The sequence below is a fragment of the Aegilops tauschii genome, chromosome 6 (assembly GCF_002575655.3).
Source record: "Aegilops tauschii subsp. strangulata cultivar AL8/78 chromosome 6, Aet v6.0, whole genome shotgun sequence".
In the NCBI taxonomy this organism is placed as follows: Eukaryota; Viridiplantae; Streptophyta; class Magnoliopsida; order Poales; family Poaceae; genus Aegilops; species Aegilops tauschii.
In genome coordinates, this window is record NC_053040.3 from 19,989,541 (window position 1) to 20,014,997 (window position 25,457).

The following is a 25,457-nucleotide window of genomic DNA, read 5'->3' on the forward strand; positions in this document are numbered from 1 at the left end:
GGAGCTAGAGCAGGAAGATTGGGGGGGCCAAAGAGAAAAGACAGTGGAAAACATCTCTATTTTTTAATCTAAATCTCTCTATAAAAAAATTTCTTCACTAAATTTGCCAAGGTTGGGGGGCCATGGCACCTGCAGGGATGCACATAGCTCCGCCAGTAGGCACTACTAGGAAAAAGTCTAATTAGTGGCGCACCTGTTTTGGCCATTAATGGCGCACAACAGGTGCGCCACTATCATCACGCCACTAGTAACTAGTACTAATGGTGCACCCCTGGTGTGCCATTAGTATACCAGACAATAGTGGTGCACCTGGGAGTGCGCCATTAGTATGTCAAACGGTGCGCTATTACTATGCCTCTCAGGGGGCCATATTTACCTTGTGCTTTGGGTTACTAATGGCGCACTTCTAGATAATGCGCCACTAGTGTGTTTATTGCAGTGCACACTAAAGTGCAGTGTGGTGCGCCACTAGTATGAATATTAAGATTTTTTTTCTTTTCTGATATTTGCACAGGTTATAAAATATATTACTGCACATAATATAGACAGCACAACATATAAACAACAGATTTATCGAATACAATAGAAGATTAGTCTCCGAATACAATTCATCATATTAGTCTCCGAATTCAAAAGACCGAACAAAGTTAGAACATTACAAGTCTCGAGACCACGAGTAGCGAGTTTGTCTTCACATTACAAGTCGATATCGATCATCTAAACTATCATCACATAGAAGAGAGCTGCGGTCATCACGATGTGCATCGTCGCGATGAAACTGGTCTTCATCCGGTTCCTCCTCTGCTCCCTCCTCTCTCCCGCTAGATAGTGCGCGTATCTAGCTTCCGCCTCCGCCCTAGTGGTGTACCTTTGTAAGTGTTACCGCTGAAACGGTGAACCTGTCTCCGACACTCCTCCCAGTGGTCGTAGACTCCGGAAACCTTACCCTTGTACACGACATACGATGGCATCTCTATGCACTAGACAAACAAAAAGTTAGTAGAAATTCACAGACAATACATAAGCAATATATAAGTATGCAACAAAAGGATCGGAAGAGAAAAGCAACACATTAATAGCACGATTCATGGTCCTACTAATAAATAGCATCGATTACATATAAGTTGAACGACTGTCCAAACCAAAGAGACATACAAGTTCATTAAAGTTTAATTACAACATGAGCTAATCGATATTTCAGAACTACATAGCATCACTACTTTCGACTCGACTCAGGGACCGGAGCGTGGATGAAGCCGCCGTCTGTCATGATGGTCATGAAATCGCGGGTGTTGTCAGCCTGCATTTGTAGCGTTATTCTATCTCACTGTTGGACGGTTGATATCTGAGGTAGAACTGCCCCGAGGTACGAAGGACATCTTGATGGATGATTTCCGCAAACTCCGACTGAATGCGAAAGAATTCTTGTCTGATGTCCGCGTCCTGGATTGCCGACAAGCGTGCGGCCCAATCTTTGAGATTATTTGATAGCACAAGGTGATTATGGTCCCGTACGATCGCCCGCATGTGATGGAGGGCGTAGTAGGCATCCTTCTGACCGCCAGGCGGCTACTTGACGCAGGGGAACATCGTATTGTGGGTGAACACGTGCTTGCCGTACCTACGAATTGGCCTGCTGAAGGTGCCTCCAGATCTGGCGTAGCCGGGGAGAACATCATCAAGAACTTTCTTGATATTTGTGTAGTCTTTATTCGACTGACGGTCCGAGTCCAAATACGTGGCCATGGAATATTTCAGGCTTAAGAGGATGAGTGTGCAATATGTGTCACTGCACAAAACACGGAATGTTAGAAAAAAAGAACGATCAAAATCTAAGAAATCATATGTTACGGGGTGGTGAGGGGATGACTTACTCGGGAAAGTAAGGCACGAGGAAGATATACTTATCTGGGTTTGCCAGAATGACGCCTTCGAGGTATGAACTCGCGACTTGCCGGTCCCCAGCGCTGCCCAAGATCTTGGCACGCATGTAGAAGGGGTCGACTATCACGATGTCCGGGGTCTTGTCTCTAATGATCTGCATCTCCATACTCAGCGAAAATAGCCGAATGAAGGTGTAGTGCAGCGGATGAAGGTTAAAGATAGCGAAGATGTCATCAAACCGCAGGACGATCATACCACCGATGGCGCTATCCACAAAGCCCTTGCCCTCTGGCACCTTGGCCACGAAAACCGGGTATGCCACATCATTCTCGGAGAGACGCCGCTTCTCTAAAGAAAGAACACTGTCATGCAGACTCCGCATAGCACCGGTTGCAGCATTGAGCAGATTAGTTGGTAGCATCTGCCTACCCGCCACATGCACCCTCCTTGAGATATCCTTAGGTGAAGGTGGCCCGTCCTGAGCACGGATCGTACTCGGTGCCGGCTGGCTCGCACCCTAGTTATTCTTTCTTTTCCGTCCCTTCTTCTTCTGCTGTAATGGGATCGAGTTCTGCTCAGAGACCGCCTTCTTCAGTGTGTTGGGGCTGATAATATTTCGCACCTCGGCTATCTGAGGCTCGGTGAAGGCGACAGCTGGAGGCGTCTCCTGAGAACTGAACGCCAGACGACGCCTGTTGCAATTGGGTTTCTCCGCGGTACCAACTAGATCGCGATCGTCTTTTGCAGGGTTGGGTTCTGGAGAAGGAGGCCCCAAGAATTTTTCACCGTACCCATGTTCGTTGAAGTACTTATCGACGTTGGAAAATGTACAATCGTCGTCGTCGTCGTCCGGATCCTGTGCCATGTGCATGTCCGGATCCTGTGCCATATGCATGTCCGGTAGCGTTGCGGCGGTCTTGCCATGGCTTGGCGCCGGCACGACTGGCGGTGTTGTCTGTGGGGTGGTGTCCCCCGCCCCCAAACGAATCTGGCTCTTCGGCCAAAGCAGGGGCCAGCTTAAGCAGGCGCTGAGGGTCATCATATCATCTTCGTCGGCCCCAGGGGGTCGAAACGGAGGTAACAAGTCATCGCAGCCCCGCAGCACCCGAACCAGTTGAACCCTATACACGTTCGGTGGCATCGGATTACCGTGGAACAGGCGGTTGCCCGGTTGAACGATTCTGGCCTTGGCGACATCGGTCAACTCGCCGTCCATGAAGTGCAGGAGAGTGCATGGAACGTCGGCGGCGCCCTGGAAAACGTCTAGGGCGTCAGGGATGCCCAGTCAAAGGCAAGGAGATGAAGTCATCGACCGAGAGGCTTAATTAGTTACCGTGATGGCGTCGAGGTCGGCTAATGTCGAGGCTCTGCCAACGGCGGGCGTGCAAGTGACGGAGGGGCCGCTTGCTGCCGAGGTGCCGGCCGGCGTATTCTTCCCACACCCGGGTGCATTAAGCTGCAATGTCGGCGCCGCCGCGGGAGACACCAATGCCACCTTCGCCGGAGACACCAATGGCGCCGCCGGCGCGTTGTGCGAGTTGCTGCCCGTGAAACTGGGAATCGGGGGCGGCCCCTGTTGGCCGCCCGCAATCCACACCTACAGCCCTCAATCAAGGTAGGCACAATGGCGGTGATCGTCGCTCCCAGTTGGTCTCGCACTTGCTCTTCGACTATCTCTGGAATCTGCGCCACTTTTGCCTTGAGTTCTTGAACCTCGCGCTCCTGGCTTTCCGAGCTGGTCTTTCTCTCCTTTCGCCCAGCGGTGTAGTATTCCGACCATTTCGTGGACAAGCCTTTGCCGGCCACACGACCAGCTGACGACGGCTTACTGAGCTTATCCTTGTTTTTCATTACGTTCAACGCCCTATATAAAGGGGTGTCCCAAGGGGAGATCTTAGACGACCCCGCGCTACTGCTTTCTGTGTCCTGCGGAAGGAACGTGAACCATTTAGAAATTTGGCTTCATTAATTAGAATGCAACCATATGGAGCTAATTACGCGGGGGTGTATTCCTTACCAGAACAAGCTCAAGCGCCTTGGTCTTCGGATATGTGGTAAGCTCCTTGGTTACCGGGTCAATCTTGTACCGGGGCCTGACATAGTTCTTGGTCTGCTTGTCACAGTATTTATCGAAGAGGGGCGGTAGGCCTTGCTCGGCACGCTCCGCGTCCTCCTTGTCCCATATAGGTTCCGCCACTCTGTAACCGTCGGGACCGAGTTTGTGGACCCATAAGTTCAAGTCCCGCATCTCTTTCCCCCACTGACTTGATTCCACGGTTGCGTTGCTCTCGCACTTGATCTTGAACTCCAGGTAGTCATCTTCGCTGATCGAAGGATTTTTCTCCTTGATCTTCTCATAACTATCAACTTTTTCAATCCTTCTCTGCACCGCGGCTCTTCAAGTAGCCAGGGCCGTGCTCATCTTCGTGAGGGAGGCACTGTTCACTTTATTCCCTAAGAGGCGTGTGTTTGCGAAGTCACCGGGGAACTTGTATCATTCGTGCAGCTTCGTGAAGAGGAGGTTGCGCAAATTCCCTCGGTCACGATGCCTTAGGTTTCGGTGTTGATCGAGACGGTGATCCGGAGAATGCACCCGAGCTGTCGCGCGTACCCCTTGACTAATTCTTTGGGCACCGTTGGATGCCCCCCGGAGGACACTTTAGTAAATTCCTCCTTGACGATGCCGAGCACGTTCGGGCGACGGTCCTTCCGTTGCCTCTTCGGTTGGCTGCCATCTATGCGTGCGCTTCCATCATCAGTGGTGGCATCCTCGGCGGCACCATCAGTGGTGGCATCCCCGACGCCACTAGGGGTTTTGTAGTCAGGATCGGTTTCTTTCGCGGCGTCCTCATAGCGGTGAGGTTCTTCCTCCATCTTCTGGGACAGCTCCCAGAATGCCTTGCCCGGCGGCTGGCCTCATCGTTGTGGGCCATGTTTCCCTCTAAATAGGAAAAAAGTTTGGTCAAAAAGTTGGTTATTGTCAAGGAACAAGATCTCTAAGTTGACCAAATAACCTAATTCTCGAGGAATGTCGCCAAAAAGTTGGTTATTGTCAAGGATCAATTGAGAGATGTTTGTGATATTGCCTAGGTGTTTTGGGATGGAACCTGTTAGTGTGTTGTTGCTAAGGTCCAAGTCCCTTCCTAACCCGCTTCTTCTTGTCTCCTCTCACTATCTCTCTCACCATCATATAATTTCTCCTTAATAAATAAAGGATCTATCTCCACATACTTGGTTCTGTCGTGTTGGATCGGGTTACTGGTTATGCTTATAGCTGATTTATTATTACACCACACCTTCAAAGGCCTTTTCCCAGCACCTTCATTCTGATAGAGGATTTCTACCCATAATATTTCACTAAGTCCTAGTGACATAGCTCTATACTCTGCTTTGGCTGTTGATTTGAACATAACTAATTGCTGTTTGCTTCGCCATGACACCATGTTTCCCTCCAACCAATGCACAATAGCGTAAAGATGATCTTCTGTCATCAGGACAATTCCCCCAATCGGCATCGCAATAACCATCCATATGGCCATTCTTCTTAAACCCCTTCCCAGGACTGCATTTTAGATACCGCAAAATAGGTTATACTGCATCCATATGTCCACTCCTAGGATCAAGCATGTATCTGCCTACGACACTTGCGGCATAGGCAATGCCAGGTCTTATATGCCTTAAGTATAGGAGTCCCCCACCAAATCTGGCATCTCTTAGTACATTCTAAGAGATTTGCAGATTCCAAGGTGGACTCTATAGTTCCAAACAACAAGTAAGCATGAAACAGGAATGCAAATATGTCCACCTGATTCAAGTAAAAGATTAATGTTGCAGATTCCAATAAAAATGTGATAAAGATGGCACCACTATATATTGAGTATTGATTCAGCATCATGCTTTTTTGGAGATTGATATAGCAAAAAAATAGAAAATCTCCTAAAAAAGTCATGCTAAATACACATACATGTAGTTTATCGAGTGATGGACAAAAAAACAGTTGATCCTACTTAATTAAGTACTAAGATACCCGGGCCCATGCATTAGTGCAAGTACCCCATATGTCCTATTTTTAGCAAAGTCATGCTAAAATTCACGGAAAATTTCAGCATGATCTTTGCTGAAAATAGGACATATGGAGTACCCGAATTTGCCGGAACGGAAGTTAATCGACATTTCGGCAAACTCAAGGACCTCTCGGGGTACCTGCAAAATCATTATCCCACCCAATATCATCACGACACCGTGGACCGTATGCCATGACTTTGCCAACCTATAGGACTTGATGAATAATAATATGCAGCACAATTTCTCTGCCATCCTCTGCTTTAAACGTTCTTTCCATTCAAGTTTGAAGTTTCTGGTGTTCTTTTCTGGTACATGAGCATTATTAACCTGATTTGTCTCATTTGAGATTAATCATACAGATACTAGAATACATGATTGGAAAATATACATGTTTCTGGGGTGCCTCTGACTTCTAGTTGACTCAGCACCACCCTGATGATACACACCTCCCCTGGTGTAATGTAATACTAACAGTAGAGTGAATTAAGCTGCAGCAATTTTGTGTGATTGCTTAGTTCAGTAGCACATCTTCAGCTAGTCTAACAGCAACAGCTGCGTCTCGCGGCTCAATAACACAGTTAATTTGAACAGCTGTAATTCCTAGATTATCAGGATTCAGGAGCATGCATACCTCGGTGATGGACCAGCTGATTACCAAGGAGCTCACCAGGATGTGTGTCCTGGTCTGCATACCCAAACAAGAAAACAGAGGAAACAGAGCATCAGGTATGCACGCAGCAAGAAGAGCAGAGAGAGACGCCAAGGAGAAGAAGACCGCACCTCAGGGAAGCTCCAGAGGATGCCCCAGGTGACGAAGAGGCGCGCCCGATCTGCAGCAGCGTGGCCGACACCGGCGACCTCACCAGCCCGACCAGCCCGTGGAGGATCTAGCAGGCACACGAAGCAGGATGCAGAGCTCAGAAGTCAGAACTGTACAGATCGAGAGAAAGAAGCAAGATCCAGTGGGCGGCGTACCTCGAGGACGGCGGCGGTCTGCGCGAGCTGGAGCGGCCGCTCGACGGCGGCGTACACGCCCTGGTGCCCCGACCGGAGCAGCGCCTCCACCGCGTAGTAGAGCACCTGCGCCCTGCATCCACGCGCGCGCATGCATCAGTCAACAAATCCAGCGATGAACTCGATGCGGCGTGGGAAGAAGGGACGAGGGAGGAGCTCACCACCGGGCTTGTGGACACCTCGGTTGCCACGGGGATGGACCGGAGCAGCGGTGGCGACGGCGAGATGGGGTCGGTCGGAGGACGAAGAAGTGCTCGGGCCTCCTCTCCTGGTGGACGCGGGCCTCCTCCTAGTGCTCCGGCGGCGACTCCGGCGGCGGAGCGGTCGCGGGGGTCGTCGGGTGCGGGGGGTCGTCGGCGGCGGGGGGGAGGGGGATCTGGCGAGGGGGATAGTGAGATGGAGGGGCATCTGGCGCGGGGGGCGAGGGGGATGTGGCGAGATAGAGGGGGAAGGTTAGCAATGGCGCACCTCCTAGGGGTGCGCCATAAGTACATCCATAGCAATGGCGCACCTTCTCCTGGTGCGCCATTAGTAAAAATTTTATTATTATTTTTAGTTGCATCTAATAATTTTTTAGAAAATGACAATCAAATTTTAAAACATTTATGAATGTGAAAAAATATCAACAAATTTGTTATTTGAAAATATTTATGAATATGAAAAAATATCATCAAATTTGTTATTTGAAAATATCATCAATTTTTTTTGGATTTTTAGTTGCATTCATTTGTGAATTGGTAAAACATTAATGAATATGAAAAAATATCATCAAATTTGAAAAAATATTCATGAATTCAAAAACTGCCCATGAAATTTAAAAATATTCATGAGTTCAAAAAATATTAACAAATTCAATACTTTTTGTGAGTTAGAAATTCAATACCAGAATAAACATAAATAAATATTCATGAGGACTAGAACAGAAGAAATATCATTTCAATATGTCGAAATACAATCGAGAAATGAAGACTATAATTTAAATACAATCGATCTTAGCTAGCTATCTTTTCACAATCTTCTTGCCCTTCTTTTTCGCAAATGGAGTTCTTCTGTTGAACAGACGTCCTTTAGGTAGGGTGGTCCTGCTTCCTCTTGTGGTGTATGGCACTTCATCGTCGTCGTCATGTTCCATCTTCGGGTCGCCGTACTTGTCGAAGTCTTGCTCGTTGGCGACTCCATCCATTCCCATGATCTTCCATTTGCCTCTCCTCACGACAACACGACTGGGCTTTGACGGGTCGGTAATGAAGAAGCGTTGGTCCACTTGGGAAGCCAGTACCCATGGCTCATTTTTCGCGGTGACGTTTGCGCCCGCGGTCTTGGATTTGGCTTCGAGTATAACCATTGTGGTGAAATACCGGTCTTCTTTTAGGACGCTCTTGGCCCATCTGACACGGAACATTGGGACCTTCTCTCCAGCGTAGCTCAGCTCCCAGATCTCCTCGATCCTTCCGTAGTATCTTTCCTTGTCGTTACCGGTGTATGATTCCATCGTTACCCCGGAGTTCTGATAACCATCGCTCTTCATGTCCTTTCCCTCGGTGTAGAATGTGTAGCCGTTCATATCGTACGCCTCATAGTTCATCAGGTTGTGCTCGACGCCCTGTGACAAGGCGAATATGAGTTTTTCTTCCGCGGAAGAATCCTCATGTAAAGGGTACGACAGAAGCTTCTCCTTGAACCAATGCGCGAAAGAAGAGTTGTGCTCTTTGATTATATCTCCGTCCTTCCTCTGTTGGCCTCGGTCATTGTACGTCTTCTCAGTAAAGGTTTTGTGCTCTACCACCCAAGGATCGACCACGTCTATGTGTTGTAGCGTGACTAGGTTTGCTCTTTCAAAGTCGGCGAGTCGACCCTCGAAGTCGACATGCATTTCGCTGCGATCATCGCGGTGACCACATCCAGCGAGCCTGCCGAGGTGCCTGTTGACGGGTAGACCAACGGGGTTCTCGATGCCTAGATAATTCGTGCAGTAGGAGATGCACTCTTCGGTCAGAAAGCCCCTGGCTATGCTTCCCTCTGGACGTGACATGTTGCGAACATATCCTTTGATGACACCATTCATCCTTTTGAACGGCATCATGCTGTGCAGGAACGTCGGCCCGAGTTGGATGATATCCTCCACGATATGGACCAGCAGATGCACCATAACATCGAAGAATGTGGGTGGGAAGTACATCTCAAGCTCGCATAGTATCACCACGATCTCTTCCTATAGCCTTCTAAGTTGCCTCACGCCAACCGACTTCCGAGAGATGATGTCAAAAAAGTTGCATAGTCCAAATAGCGTTTCACGGACGTGCGCGTCCATGATCCCACGGATTGCAACTGGAAGTATCTGCGTCATCAGCACGTGACAGTCGTGAGACTTCATCCCGCTGAACTTCTGCTTCGCTGAGTCTAGGTATCTGCTTATCTTCCCCGCGTAACCGTAAGGAAGTTTTACTCCTACGAGGCAGGTGAAAAACTGCTCGATCTCCTCCTCACTTAGAGTGAAGCACGCGGGAGGGTAGTCATTTCCGATCTTCTTAGCCTTTTTGCCTTTGCGACGACTTTCCGTGTCCTGCTTCGCCTCATCATCATCATCATTAGCGTGAAGCTCCTCCCTGATGCCCATTGATTTCAAGTCTGCCCTTTCTTTCGGCCCATCTTTGTTCCTCTCTGGCATGTTGAGCAGGGTACCAAGCAGACTCTCGCACACGTTCTTCGTGATATGCATGACATCAAGGCTGTGAGGCACACGGAGGATCTTCCAGTACGGCAAGTCCAAGAAAACAGACCTCGTTTTCCATACCTCCAGCAGCGGATCTGGCGCCTTTCGCTTCTTTCCCGGCTCTGGCGCCTTTTGCTTCTTTCCCGGCAGTGGGCAATCTTTCCAATTTTTCAACAGCTCTTTGCCGCTCCTCGTACGCGGCCGTCTTCGGGGTTCGGTTTCACCATCGAACAGATCCTTGCGTTTTCTCCATGAGTCATCATCGCGAAGCCACCTTTGATGTCCCATGAACACGATTTTCGAAGACCCGGGATCTCTACCTAGCTGGCGATACGTTGTGTCATCCATGCACCTGACGCATCCAGAAAATCCGTGGACCACCTGCCCCGCGACATATCCGTAACCGAGATAGTCGTGTACCATCGTGAGCAGTGCGGCTATCATAGGGAAATATTCTTTTTCTGCGGCGTCCCACGTATTGGCTGGCGTTTTCCACAGCGTGTCTAGCTCCTCTTTCAGCAGCCCCAGATACAGATTGATGTCGTTCCCTGGTTGTTTGGGCCCTTCAATTAGCATACTCATGTGAATGTACTTCCTCTTCATGCACAACCAGGGGGGAAGGTTGTACATCCACACAAACACAGGCAAGGTGCTATGTATGCTTCTCTGGCTGCCAAACGGATTGACTCCAACGGTGCTCGCGCCCAGCACGGTGTTCCTTGGATCGTCCCCAAATTCTGGGTGTTCGAAGTTCAACGCTTGCCACTGGCTCGCATCCCTACGGCGACTCATCATCTTGTCTTTTTTATTTATCTGCAGATCATTTCTGTCATCTTCTCGCTTCTTCTCCTCCCTATCTGTGTGCCAACGCAAGAGCTTTGCTAACTTAGGGTCCGCGAAATACCGCTGCAGACGAGGAGTGATCGGAAAGTACCACACCACTTTTCGAGGAGCTTTCTTCCTCTTCTTATATTGAGTGACGCCGCACACCGGACATATGGTAGACTCCGCGTGCTCGTCCCGATAAATGATGCAATTGTTCATGCACACATGAATTTCTGTAGGGGAACGCGACAGAAAACGAAAATTTTCGGTATAGCGAGCACGCCCAGGACCACTATGGAGACTGCATACAAGGTTTGATCTGATCCGTACCGACTCGAAGCGCAGCGGAAGAAGAGTCGGTGTAGATCGTCGGTGCAGATCCCCGCAGCTAGGATTTACAACCTCCCAACCGCGAGGATGTACTCCCTCTCCGGACAGCCCTTCGGGAGGCGGTCGGACAGCCCCCCGGACAATGTCGCGGACAACCCTTCGGGAGGACCCTCGAAACTCAGACGGAGACTCGGACAGCCCTTTGGGAGGATACTCGAACAGCCCTTTGGGAGGATACTCGAACAGCCCCTCGGGCAAAAGATCGAAACTACAATCTCTCTACGGGGTTGCACACATACGGTGTCAGCTATCCGGCAGGGCTTCGCCGTCCAGAACTAGTTCCTGCCGGAACCCAGACAGCCTTACGGCTCTACGAAACTCTTTTCGTGGGAGGGAGAGAAGAAGCCAGATAATGCATGGCATGTGTATGAGAGCAAGGGATGAGTGTGGAGGGCTGCCCCTCCACCTCTATTTATAGGAAATCCCAAGGGGTAGGGTAGTTTCACACAAAAACCCAAAATGCACATGAATGAAGTCCTTCCACAAGGACCTAGAAGTGAAACCAATGAACAAAAGGGTCCCCAAGGGGGGATAACCCATGTGGCCGGCCACACCCCCATGAGGGGCCCAAAAAATGGGTCCTATCCATCCATGTCATCCCCAAGATATTTTGGAGCAAAGCCCCAAAAGGTGGCTTTCCATAAAGTAACCATAAAGCTGATTTTCACTATTCACGACGACATTTTTCAGCGTCTGATCGAACTGAAAATATTTATGTGGGCTAAGAACATTTCCAGTACCCACTAAAATGTTTTTCAACATGTTCCGAAACAATACCGGTTTTAGTGATTTTCATCTGCGAAACGCATCTGAAGTGGCTCCGGCAGCTCCGGAACATTTCCGGTTTTTATCTCAGAAAATTCCAAAAAGCTTCCAGAATGATTCTGGCATCCTCCAAGAATTATCAGGTTTGTGCCGAAACCAATTTGACTTAATGGTGTATCCCGAAACAACTTTTCGGTATCATCGAAACTTATCCGATGACCTCTCTCTGCGGTACGATTCCGCTGTCCGAAACTTTTCGGTGTCCGAAACTTTTTCGGTGATTTTCTCTCAGACTCCCTGTCTAGTATTCAACAGATAGATGACCCTTAAGCATGTGACCCTATAGGTTCGGTGAAGTATAGACATGACCTGGAACCCCTTCCGATCAATGATCAACATCGGAGCCGTGGACACCCATATTGACCCCTATACCCACACGACATTTTTCAGCGTCTGATCGAACTGAAAATATTTATGTGGGCTAAGAACATTTCCAGTACCCACTAAAATGTTTTTCAACGCGTTCCGAAACAATTCCGGTTTTAGTGATTTTCATCTGCGAAACGCATCTGAAGTGGCTCCGGCAGCTCCGGAACATTTCCGGTTTTTATCTCAGAAAATTCCAAAAAGCTTCCAGAATGATTCTGGCATCCTCCAAGAATTATCAGGCATGTGCCGAAACCAATTTTACTTAATGGTGTATCCCGAAACAACTTTTCGGTATCATCGAAACTTATCCGATGACCTCTCTCTGCGGTACGATTCCGCTGTCCGAAACTTTTTCGGTGATTTTCTCTCAGACTCCCTGTCTAGTATTCAACAGATAGATGACCCTTAAGCGTGTGACCCTATAGGTTCGGTGAAGTATAGACATGACCTGGAACCCCTTCCGATCAATGATCAACATCGGAGCCGTGGACACCCATATTGACCCCTATACCCACACGAATGAATATTCGAGTGAACCTCCAGTTGCAGTGAGCTATTCCTGTTGCTTCGCGATATGTCACAAACACCCGAGGTGAGATTTATTGCATGCCCATGGACGAACAATTTGTCCACCATGCAAGTTACCTCGTTACCGGTTTTGTTCTCTTTTCTCGTTTCCGTGTTCCGGCATCCCAGTGATCAAATCACAATGTGTCTGGCCAGACGATGATGGATACCGTTACACCGAGAGGGCCCGAGTATATCTCTCCATCGTCGGAGGAGCAAATCCCAATCTTGAGCTATCTTGTTACTTCCTATACTTTTCCGTGAACCCGAAAGCTGCCGTAATAGCCACCCAGTTACGGATGACGTTTAACAAACCCCAAAGTTCACGAAGCAAGCACGAAGGAACTTGATACTCTCATGGTCTAAGGAATTATGCAAACATTAACTATCTCAATGATATTAACCATAAACTTGTGACGAAGGTATCTCATAGCACAACATCAATCCGGGTTGATTCAACACAAGCGTTCTACCAAACTTGTGCCCTCAAAATTGCCGGCATAGTCATGCCCATGATCAGGAAACAGGATCATCATGCAATACTTGAGCTAGTCTTAGAGGCAAGACTAGGAATATATTTTACCGTTTATAATACCACACGTGCATATGAGTTCCCTCCGAGCCTCGTGGATATTGTAGACTCGAGAATCATTGCAGTTATAGCATGGATCATAAACATTCATTACAAACTTGGAGATACAAAATAACTGTTATTACTGCCTCTAGGGCATATCTCCTACAGACTCCCACTTGCACTAGAGTCATAATCCAGTTACATGGCTTCCCTAACACCAATGGCTATCCGGTGCTGCTCATGTTTTGCTCGTGGTAGAGGCTTTGTCATCGGGTCTGACACGTTCAGATCCGTGTGAACTTTGCGTACTTTCACTAAACCCTCTTCGACATGATGTCGAATGAGTTTATATTTGCGTTGAATATGTCTTGTCTTATGGTGCGAACTTGGCTCCCTTGCCTGAGCCACGGCGCCACTATTATCACAATAGATCTCCACCGGGTCCTGGGCACTAGGAACCACACCAAGGTCTTCAAGAAATTGTTTGATCCATACCGCCTCCTTGGAGGCTTCTGAAGCAGCAACATATTCCGCCTCCGTCGTAGAATCCGCCACAGTCTTTTGTTTGTAACTTTTCCAATCAACTGCGCCGCCGTTCAATATGAAAACGTAGCCTGATTGAGATTTGAAGTCATCTGGGTCAGTCATGAAGCCTGCATCAGTGTAACCACTTACAATGAGCTCTCCATCACCTCCGTACACAAGGAGTAAATCCTTGGTCCTTCTGAGGTACTTAAGAATACCCTTGACTGCGGCCCAGTGTTCCAACCCTGGATCACTTTGGTACCGGCTGCTAACACTTAGCGCATAGGAAACATCTGGTCTTGTACATAGCATGGCATACATAATAGAACCAACTGCCGAGGCATATGGAACATCATTCATTTGTACTCGCTCATCCAGAGTCCGAGGACTCTGATTCTTGCAAAGCACTGTGCCAGGTGACATGGGGAGTAGGCCTTTCTTGGAGTTCTCCATGTTGAACCTTTTCAACACCTTGTCAATGTACGTGCTTTGGCTAAGCGCTATCAGGCGTTTTGATCTATCTCTATAGATCCTGATGCCTAATACATATGCCGCTTCGCCTAAGTCTTTCATTGAAAAACTTTTCTTCAATGAGTCTTTTATTTCGCTAAGAAAATTCACGTCATTTCCAATCAACAATATGTCATCCACATACAAGATTAGAAATGCTTTTGCGCTCCCACTAAACTTCTTGTAAACACAAGATTCTTCATCATTCCTGATGAAGCCAAACTCTTTGACCACTTCATCAAAACGAATGTTCCAGCTCCTTGATGCTTGCTTCAGACCATAAATGGCTTTCTGAAGTTTGCATACCTTTCCAGCATCCTCATGAATGACAAAACCTTCTGGCTGTATCATGTATACATCCTCTTTGAGGTTTCCATTTAGGAAAGCCGTTTTGACATCCATCTGCCATATTTCATAGTCGAAATAAGCAGCAATTGCTAGCAATATCCGAACAGACCTAAGCATAGCTACTGGCGAGAAAGTCTCGTCGTAGTCCACTCCTGGAACTTGTGTGAACCCTTTCGCGACAAGTCTAGCTTTGTGGATAGTAATGTTACCATCCGCGTCCGTCTTTCTTTTGAAAATCCATTTACAACCAATGGGCTTTACGCCTTCTGGAAGTTCTTCCAAGTTCCAAACTTGGTTTTCGTACATGGATTCCATTTCGGATCTCATGGCTTTGTGCCATTCTTTTGAGCTGGGCCCCGCCATCGCTTCCTTGTAGTGCGCAGGTTCATCGTCTTCAAGAATGAAGATTTCGTTATGAAACCACTCAGGTGGCTGGATAGCCCTACCTGATCTGCGCGGTTCAGTTACAACATTGTCTGAAGTCTCCGCATCACATGCGACAACTTCCGGCTCGGTTGTAGGGATAATTAGCGGAATTTCTTCCGGTTCCTTAGCCATATCAACGGTTGCCGAAGATTCACTAATCTCATTGAGTTGTATTGTCCTCCCACTCACTTCTTTAGTGAGAAACTCTTTCTCAAGAAAGACTCCATGTTTTGCAACAAACACTTTGTTCTCGGAGGCGTGGTAGAAAGAATACCCAACTGTCTCCTTGGGATAACCTACAAAGTAACATTTGTCTGATCTGGGATCAAGTTTGCTTGGCTGTAAACGTTTTACATAAGCTTCACAACCCCAAATTTTGAAAAACGACAGGTCGGGTTTCTTCCCGTGCCACATCTCATGTGGCGTCGTCTCAACAGATTTAGACGGTGCTTTGTTTAGTGTGTGAGCAGCAGTAAGTAGTGCGTGACCCCAAAAAGATATTGGAAGATTTGTAAGAGACATCATTGACCTTACCATGTCCAACAAGGTTCGGTTACGTCGTTCCGATACTCCATTTCTCTGTGGAGTTCCGGGAGGCGTAAGCTGTGAAACGATTCCACGATCACTCAGATGTTGGCCAAACTCATGACTAAGATATTCGCCTCCGCGATCAGACCGCAGAAACTTAATCTTTTTGTTACGATGATTTTCTACCTCATTCTGAAATTCTTTGAACTTTTCAAAGGTTTCCGATTTATGCTTCATTAAGTAGATATAGCCATACCTACTCAAATCATCAGTAAAAGTCACGAAGTAAAAATATCCACCCCGTGCGCCTGTGTTCATTGGACCACATACATCACTATGTATTATTTCCAATAATTCACCCGCCCGTTCAGGATGACCCGTGAACGGCGTCTTGGTCATTTTCCCCATCAGGCAAGCTTCACATGTGTCAAATGATTCAAAATCAAGGGACGGTAAAACTCCATCTTTATGGAGTCTTTGCATGCGTTTCTTACCGATGTGGCCAAGGCGACAGTGCCACATGAAAGTGGTGGTGGTATCAGCCTTCTTAAGGCGTTTAGCATTCACGTTAAAGACATCATTTCCACATTCAAGATTTAGTATGAAAAGGCCCCCAACAATGGGTGCAAATCCATAAAACATATCCTTACAATAAAGTGAACAACCATTGTTCTCAGACTTGTACGAATACCCATCGTGTACCAAACATGATCCGGAGATAATGTTTCTACACAACAGTGGAACAAAATAACACTTACTTAGTTCTAAGATAAATCCTGAAGGGAGACGTAGAGGCATAATGCCGACGGCTTGAGCGGCGATCCCAGCGCCGTTCCCGACGCGCATCACGACTTCATTCTTTGCTAGCTTGCGCACCTTCTGAAGTCCCTGTATCGAGTTGCAAATGTGAGCAACCGATCCGGTATCAAATACCCAAGACTTAGAGTTTTCGCTAGCAAGCAAAACGTCAATGACATTAACTTGTATAACAATTATACCTTTTCTGGTTTTCCCGGTCTTCTTATCTTCCAGATACTTCTTGCAGTTTCTCTTCCAGTGTCCTGTGCCCTTGCAGTAGAAGCACTCAGTTTCATTCTTGGCTCCGCCCTTAGAGTTGCTTTGGGAGCCGGTCTTACCGGTGCCCTTGCCCTTCTTTGGCTTGCCTTTCTTCTTTTTGAAACTGGCGGTTTTATTCACAAGCAACACTTGCTTGCGATTTTTCCGCAGTCCTCCTTCTGTAGTTTTCAGCATGGCGAGCACTTCTTCCGGCGTCTTCTCCATCCCTGTCATGTTGTAGTTCATGACAAAACCGTCGTAAGACGGGGGGAGTGAAGAAAGCAACATGTCCATCATATGGCCAGGTGGAAGTGGAAATTCTAGGGCTTTAAGCCTTTCAGAATAGCCAATCATCTTGACCACGTGTTCGCCAACTGAACTACCCTCAGCCATCTTGCAATCCATCAAAGCCTTCATGATATCATATCGTTCAGACTTTGCGGTTTCCTTGTACAGAGCATCCAATTCCCGGATCATATCACGGGCTTTATGGAATTCAAAACGTTTTTGAAGCCCTGGACTCATGCAAGCTAGCATGAGGCACTGCACTAAGTTGTGATCATCATCCTTAGTGGCCCAGACATTTTGTTCATCTACCGGTGCATCTGCCGCCGGTTTAGCTGGAAGAGCAGTTTCAAGCACGTACAATTTCTTAGCGCTCCTGAGGACAATCCTCAGGTTACGGACCCAGTCCGCATAGTTGTTTCCAGTCGTAGCTAACTTCTCTTTCTCTAACATCGGGCCTAAGTTGAATGCGGTGTTGCGAGCCATTTGATCTACAACGAAGACACAAGTTTCACTTAGACTTTGTTTATAATGAAATTTGCACTAGTGAATAAACATTTTATTCTAAAATGCACTCCCACTCAAATCAATATCTCTCAAAATTGATTATGAGTGATTCAAGATCCGTGTCTTGATTGTTCGCCATTGGTGTAACACCACTGATGACGAAAATCTTAACCGGTAGGCCAACTTGCCAATCACATCACTATGTGACTCTTGTTCATCTTTCGATGCGTGTGTTCCGAGCTCATGACGGTCATGCCTGAACGTCAAGACAACCAAGTGATCTCGCTGCGAGGTCTCAACTCACCCGCCTCACACTTCTCTAATCGCTCGTACCCGTGTGACACGGCGCACCCCGAAAAGATAGGTGCCGTGACGGTGCTACACTTGGGAGAACACTATCTACTTGATATTTTTAAGTGAGAGATCACCCTAATAAAAGCGACTACCGCGCAATCAAGAAGGGTGCATCATAGGGGATAAACATCTCAGGCAATTCATAATTAGCATGATATGGTATAGCCCTTTCTGACGGAGAAGTCTTTCAATTCTTCGTCTTCGGCATTTGCGTCGGTGTTCACCTTCGCGAAGATTGCCACCACCTTGTCGATGCACCAGATAATATTGCTATCTCTATAGCTAATAAAATAAGTGCATTACTTAAGGTTGACACGCAGGTCATTAAAGTGCAATCATATGGCTCCAGCCATCATGCAGAATCATGACACGCAGGTCATGTTAGTTACATCATATAGTCATCTCATACATAATCAAATTGAATATGAGCATTGCTATACCACACCACATGCACATCCTGCAAAACCAAGTTAGACGCCTCTAATCGGTTTATGCAAAATTTTATTTTACGTGGCTTCTAAGGTTTTGACTTAAACCGCAGCTACCAACGTTTTATCATCAAGTATGATTATTCAAGTTGCTAGATTAACATCTCGGGGTGTATGAAACACGAGATAATTAAATCTCGAGCCCCATACTAAACTTCGTCATACGCATGACCCCCGTGCAGATCATATCTGCAATGCCCTTTCATCTGCGAATTTCATCTTTCTTTTGACTATGGCAGAACCCAAAGAACTGATAGCACTTCCATGATCAATCAGGATCACGGATTGCCAGAACTTTGTCAAATTCCATCATCCTCTCTCGAGATTGAGCAAACGCAAATTCTAGGGAAGCATCAAGAACGTCGGGTAACAGATTTCATCTGTCACCCGCATAAATAATTTTCAGCAATAGATCTCATCTACTCCAAAATTATATTATGCAATACCCATACATCTCCATGTATTCTAGATCGTAACCTGCATCTACGCATAGCACGGCTCTTGATGCCACTGTAGGGGAACGCGACAGAAAACGAAAATTTTCGGTATAGCGAGCACGCCCAGGACCACTATGGAGACTGCATACAAGGTTTGATCTGATCCGTACCGACTCGAAGCGCAGCGGAAGAAGAGTCGGTGTAGATCGTCGGTGCAGATCCCCGCAGCTAGGATTTACAACCTCCCAACCGCGAGGATGTACTCCCTCTCCGGACAGCCCTTCGGGAGGCGGTCGGACAGTCCCCCGGACAATGTCGCGGACAGCCCTTCGGGAGGACCCTCGAAACTCAGACGGAGACTCGGACAGCCCTTCGGGAGGACACTCGAACAGCCCCTCGGGCAAAAGATCGAAACTACAATCTCTCTACGGGGTTGCACACAAACGTTGTCAGCTATCCGGCAGGGCTTCGCCGTCCAGAACTAGTTCCTGCCGGAACCCAGACAGCCTTACGGCTCTACGAAACTCTTTTCGTGGGAGGGAGAGAAGAAGCCAGATAATGCATGGCATGTGTATGAGAGCAAGGGATGAGTGTGGAGGGCTGCCCCTCCACCTCTATTTATAGGAAATCCCAAGGGGTAGGGTAGTTTCACACAAAAACCCAAAATGCACATGAATGAAGTCCTTCCACAAGGACCTAGAAGTGAAACCAATGAACAAAAGGGTCCCCAAGGGGGGACACCCCATGTGGCCGGCCACACCCCCATGAGGGGCCCAAAAAATGGGTCCTATCCATCCATGTCATCCCCAAGATATTTTGGAGCAAAGCCCCAAAAGGTGGCTTTCCATAAAGTAACCATAAAGCTGATTTTCACTATTCACGACGACATTTTTCAGCGTCTGATCGAACTGAAAATATTTATGTGGGCTAAGAACATTTCCAGTACCCACTAAAATGTTTTTCAACGCGTTCCGAAACAATTCCGGTTTTAGTGATTTTCATCTGCGAAACGCATCTGAAGTGGCTCCGGCAGCTCCGGAACATTTCCGGTTTTTATCTCAGAAAATTCCAAAAAGCTTCCAGAATGATTCTGGCATCCTCCAAGAATTATCAGGCATGTGCCGAAACCAATTTGACTTAATGGTGTATCCCGAAACAACTTTTCGGTATCATCGAAACTTATCCGATGACCTCTCTCTGCGGTACGATTCCGCTGTCCGAAACTTTTCGGTGTCCGAAACTTTTTCGGTGATTTTCTGTCAGACTCCCTGTCTAGTATTCAACAGATAGATGACCCTTAAGCGTGTGACCCTATAGGTTCGGTGAAGTATAGACATGACCTGGAACCCCTTCCGATCAATGATCAACATCGGAGCCGTGGACACCCATATTGACCCCTATACCCACACGAATGAATATTCGAGTGAACCTCCAGTTGCAGTGAGCTATTCCTGTTGCTTCGTGATATGTCACAAACACCCGAGGTGAGATTTATTGCATGCCCATGGACGAACAATTTTTCCACCATGCAAGTTACCTCGTTACCGGTTTTGTTCTCTTTTCTCGTTTCCGTGTTCCGGCATCCCAGTGATCAAATCACAATGTGTCTGGCCAGACGATGATGGATACCGTTACACCGAGAGGGCCCGAGTATATCTCTCCATCGTCGGAGGAGCAAATCCCAATCTTGAGCTATCTTGTGACTTCCTATACTTTTCCGTGAACCCGAAAGCTGCCGTAATAGCCACCCAGTTACGGATGACGTTTAACAAACCCCAAAGTTCACGAAGCAAGCACGAAGGAACTTGATACTCTCATGGTCTAAGGAATTATGCAAACATTAACTATCTCAATGATATTAACCATAAACTTGTGACGAAGGTATCTCATAGCACAACATCAATCCGGGTTGATTCAACACAAGCGTTCTACCAAACTTGTGCCCTCAAAATTGCCGGCATAGTCATGCCCATGATCAGGAAACAGGATCATCATGCAATACTTGAGCTAGTCTTAGAGGCAAGACTAGGAATATATTTTACCGTTTATAATACCACACGTGCATATGAGTTCCCTCCGAGCCTCGTGGATATTGTAGACTCGAGAATCATTGCAGTTATAGCATGGATCATAAACATTCATTACAAACTTGGAGATACAAAATAACTGTTATTACTGCCTCTAGGGCATATCTCCTATAGACTCCCACTTGCACTAGAGTCATAATCCAGTTACATGGCTTCCCTAACACCAATGGCTATCCGGTGCTGCTCATGTTTTGCTCGTGGTAGAGGCTTTGTCATCGGGTCTGACACGTTCAGATCCGTGTGAACTTTGCGTACTTTCACTAAACCCTCTTCGACATGATGTCGAATGAGTTTATATTTGCGTTGAATATGTCTTGTCTTATGGTGCAAACTTGGCTCCCTTGCCTGAGCCACGGCGCCACTATTATCACAATAGATCTCCACCGGGTCCTGGGCACTAGGAACCACACCAAGGTCTTCAAGAAATTGTTTGATCCATACCGCCTCCTTGGAGGCTTCTGAAGCAGCAACATATTCCGCCTCCGTCGTAGAATCCGCCAAAGTCTTTTGTTTGGAACTTTTCCAATCAACTGCGCCGCCGTTCAATATGAAAACGTAGCCTGATTGAGATTTGAAGTCATCTGGGTCAGTCATGAAGCCTGCATCAGTGTAACCACTTACAATGAGCTCTTCATCACCTCCGTACACAAGGAGTAAATCCTTGGTCCTTCTGAGGTACTTAAGAATACCCTTGACTGCGGCCCAGTGTTCCAACCCTGGATCACTTTGGTACCGGCTGCTAACACTTAGCGCATAGGAAACATCTGGTCTTGTACATAGCATGGCATACATAATAGAACCAACTGCCGAGGCATATGGAACATCATTCATTTGTACTCGCTCATCCAGAGTCCGAGGACTCTGATTCTTGCAAAGCACTGTGCCAGGTGACATGGGGAGTAGGCCTTTCTTGGAGTTCTCCATGTTGAACCTTTTCAACACCTTGTCAATGTACGTGCTTTGGCTAAGCGCTATCAGGCGTTTTGATCTATCTCTATAGATCCTGATGCCTAATACATATGCCGCTTCGCCTAAGTCTTTCATTGAAAAACTTTTCTTCAATGAGTCTTTTATTTCGCTAAGAAAATTCACGTCATTTCCAATCAACAATATGTCATCCACATACAAGATTAGAAATGCTTTTGCGCTCCCACTAAACTTCTTGTAAACACAAGATTCTTCATCATTCCTGATGAAGCCAAACTCTTTGACCACTTCATCAAAATGAATGTTCCAGCTCCTTGATGCTTGCTTCAGACCATAAATGGCTTTCTGAAGTTTGCATACCTTTCCAGCATCCTCATGAATGACAAAACCTTCTGGCTGTATCATGTATACATCCTCTTTGAGGTTTCCATTTAGGAAAGCCGTTTTGACATCCATCTGCCATATTTCATAGTCGAAATAAGCAGCAATTGCTAGCAATATCCGAGCAGACCTAAGCATAGCTACTGGCGAGAAAGTCTCGTCGTAGTCCACTCCTGGAACTTGTGTGAACCCTTTCGCGACAAGTCTAGCTTTGTGGATAGTAATGTTACCATCCGCGTCCGTCTTTCTTTTGAAAATCCATTTACAACCAATGGGCTTTACGCCTTCTGGAAGTTCTTCCAAGTTCCAAACTTGGTTTTCGTACATGGATTCCATTTCGTATCTCATGGCTTTGTGCCATTCTTTTGAGCTGGGCCCCGCCATCGCTTCCTTGTAGTGCGCAGGTTCATCGTCTTCAAGAATGAAGATTTCGTTATGAAACCACTCAGGTGGCTGGATAGCCCTACCTGATCTGCGCGGTTCAGTTACAACATTGTCTGAAGTCTCCGCATCACATGCGACAACTTCCGGCTCGGTTGTAGGGATAATTAGCGGAATTTCTTCCGGTTCCTTAGCCATATCAACGGTTGCCGAAGATTCACTAATCTCATTGAGTTGTATTGTCCTCCCACTCACTTCTTTAGTGAGAAACTCTTTCTCAAGAAAGACTCCATGTTTTGCAACAAACACTTTGTTCTCGGAGGCGTGGTAGAAAGAATACCCAACTGTCTCCTTGGGATAACCTACAAAGTAACATTTGTCTGATCTGGGATCAAGTTTGCTTGGCTGTAAACGTTTTACATAAGCTTCACAACCCCAAATTTTGAAAAACGACAGGTCGGGTTTCTTCCCGTGCCACATCTCATGTGGCGTCGTCTCAACAGATTTAGACGGTGCTTTGTTTAGTGTGTGAGCAGCAGTAAGTAGTGCGTGACCCCAAAAAGATATTGGAAGATTTGTAAGAGACATCATTGACCTTACCATGTCCAACAAGGTTCGGTTACGTCGTTCCGATACTCCATTTCTCTGTGGAGTTCCGGGAGGCGTAAGCTGTGAAACGATTCCACGATCACTCAGATGTTGGCCAAACTCATGACTAAGATATTCGCCTCCGTGATCAGACCGCAGAAACTTAATCTTTTTGTTACGATGATTTTCTACCTCATTCTGAAATTCTTTGAACTTTTCAAAGGTTTCCGATTTATGCTTCATTAAGTAGATATAGCCATACCTACTCAAATCATCAGTAAAAGTCACGAAGTAAAAATATCCACCCCGTGCGCCTGTGTTCATTGGACCACATACATCACTATGTATTATTTCCAATAATTCACCCGCCCGTTCAGGATGACCCGTGAACGGCGTCTTGGTCATTTTCCCCATCAGGCAAGCTTCACATGTGTCAAATGATTCAAAATCAAGGGACGGTAAAACTCCATCTTTATGGAGTCTTTGCATGCGTTTCTTACCGATGTGGCCAAGGCGACAGTGCCACATGAAAGTGGTGGTGGTATCAGCCTTCTTAAGGCGTTTAGCATTCACGTTAAAGACATCATTTCCACATTCAAGATTTAGTATGAAAAGGCCCCCAACAATGGGTGCAAATCCATAAAACATATCCTTACAATAAAGTGAACAACCATTGTTCTCAGACTTGTACGAATACCCATCGTGTACCAAACATGATCCGGAGATAATGTTTCTACACAACAGTGGAACAAAATAACAGTTACTTAGTTCTAAGATAAATCCTGAAGGGAGACGTAGAGGCATAATGCCGACGGCTTGAGCGGCGATCCCAGCGCCGTTCCCGACGCGCATCACGACTTCATTCTTTGCTAGCTTGCGCACCTTCTGAAGTCCCTGTATCGAGTTGCAAATGTGAGCAACCGATCCGGTATCAAATACCCAAGACTTAGAGTTTTCGCTAGCAAGCAAAATGTCAATGACATTAACTTGTATAACAATTATACCTTTTCCGGTTTTCCCGGTCTTCTTATCTTCCAGATACTTCTTGCAGTTTCTCTTCCAGTGTCCTGTGCCCTTGCAGTAGAAGCACTCAGTTTCATTCTTGGCTCCGCCCTTAGAGTTGCTTTGGGAGCCGGTCTTACCGGTGCCCTTGCCCTTCTTTGGCTTGCCTTTCTTCTTTTTGAAACTGGCGGTTTTATTCACAAGAAACATTTGCTTGCGATTTTTCCGCAGTCCTCCTTCTGTAGTTTTCAGCATGGCGAGCACTTCTTCCGGCGTCTTCTCCATCCCTGTCATGTTGTAGTTCATGACAAAACCGTCGTAAGACGGGGGGAGTGAAGAAAGCAACATGTCCATCATATGGCCAGGTGGAAGTGGAAATTCTACGGCTTTAAGCCTTTCAGAATAGCAAATCATTTTGACCACGTGTTCGCCAACTGAACTACCCTCAGCCATCTTGCAATCCATCAAAGCCTTCATGATATCATATCGTTCAGACTTTGCGGTTTCCTTGTACAGAGCATCCAATTCCCGGATCATATCACGGGCTTTATGGAATTCAAAACGTTTTTGAAGCCCTGGACTCATGCAAGCTAGCATGAGGCACTGCACTAAGTTGTGATCATCATCCTTAGTGGCCCAGACATTTTGTTCATCTACCGGTGCATCTGCCGCCGGTTTAGCTGGAAGAGCAGTTTCAAGCACGTACAATTTCTTAGCGCTCCTGAGGACAATCCTCAGGTTACGGACCCAGTCCGCATAGTTGTTTCCAGTCGTAGCTAACTTCTCTTTCTCTAACATCGGGCCTAAGTTGAACGCGGTGTTGCGAGCCATTTGATCTACAACGAAGACACAAGTTTCACTTAGACTTTGTTTATAATGAAATTTGCACTAGTGAATAAACATTTTATTCTAAAATGCACTCCCACTCAAATCAATATCTCTCAAAATTGATTATGAGTGATTCAAGATCCGTGTCTTGATTGCTCGCCATTGGTGTAACACCACTGATGACGAAAATCTTAACCGGTAGGCCAACTTGCCAATCACATCACTATGTGACTCTTGTTCATCTTTCGATGCGTGTGTTCCGAGCTCATGACGGTCATGCCTGAACGTCAAGACAACCAAGTGATCTCGCTGCGAGGTCTCAACTCACCCGCCTCACACTTCTCTAATCGCTCGTACCCGTGTGACACGGCGCACCCCGAAAAGATAGGTGTCGTGACAGTGCTACACTTGGGAGAACACTATCTACTTGATATTTTTAAGTGAGAGATCACCCTAATAAAAGCGACTACCGCGCAATCAAGAAGGGTGCATCATAGGGGATAAACATCTCAGGCAATTCATAATTAGCATGATATGGTATAGCCCTTTCTGACGGAGAAGTCTTTCAATTCT

The 25,457-nt window shown here is 46.8% G+C and overlaps 1 protein-coding gene across 1 annotated transcript; it reads right to left on the reverse strand.

The window, feature by feature from the left end:
• Positions 1 to 371: 371 nt before the first annotated feature.
• Positions 372 to 24,412, reverse strand: LOC109763891 (uncharacterized). Its single transcript, XM_073501629.1, has 12 exons — positions 24,059 to 24,412; positions 21,950 to 23,948; positions 21,110 to 21,376; positions 16,700 to 17,395; positions 16,545 to 16,624; positions 16,322 to 16,451; positions 13,652 to 13,879; positions 7,125 to 7,339; positions 6,925 to 7,036; positions 6,730 to 6,836; positions 6,581 to 6,634; positions 372 to 980 (listed from the first exon to the last, which is right to left on the reverse strand). Exons 1-12 carry the CDS (start codon positions 24,152 to 24,154, stop codon positions 822 to 824), a joined length of 4,143 nt encoding a protein of 1,380 aa, XP_073357730.1. The 5' UTR covers positions 24,155 to 24,412; the 3' UTR covers positions 372 to 821.
• Positions 24,413 to 25,457: the final 1,045 nt, after the last annotated feature.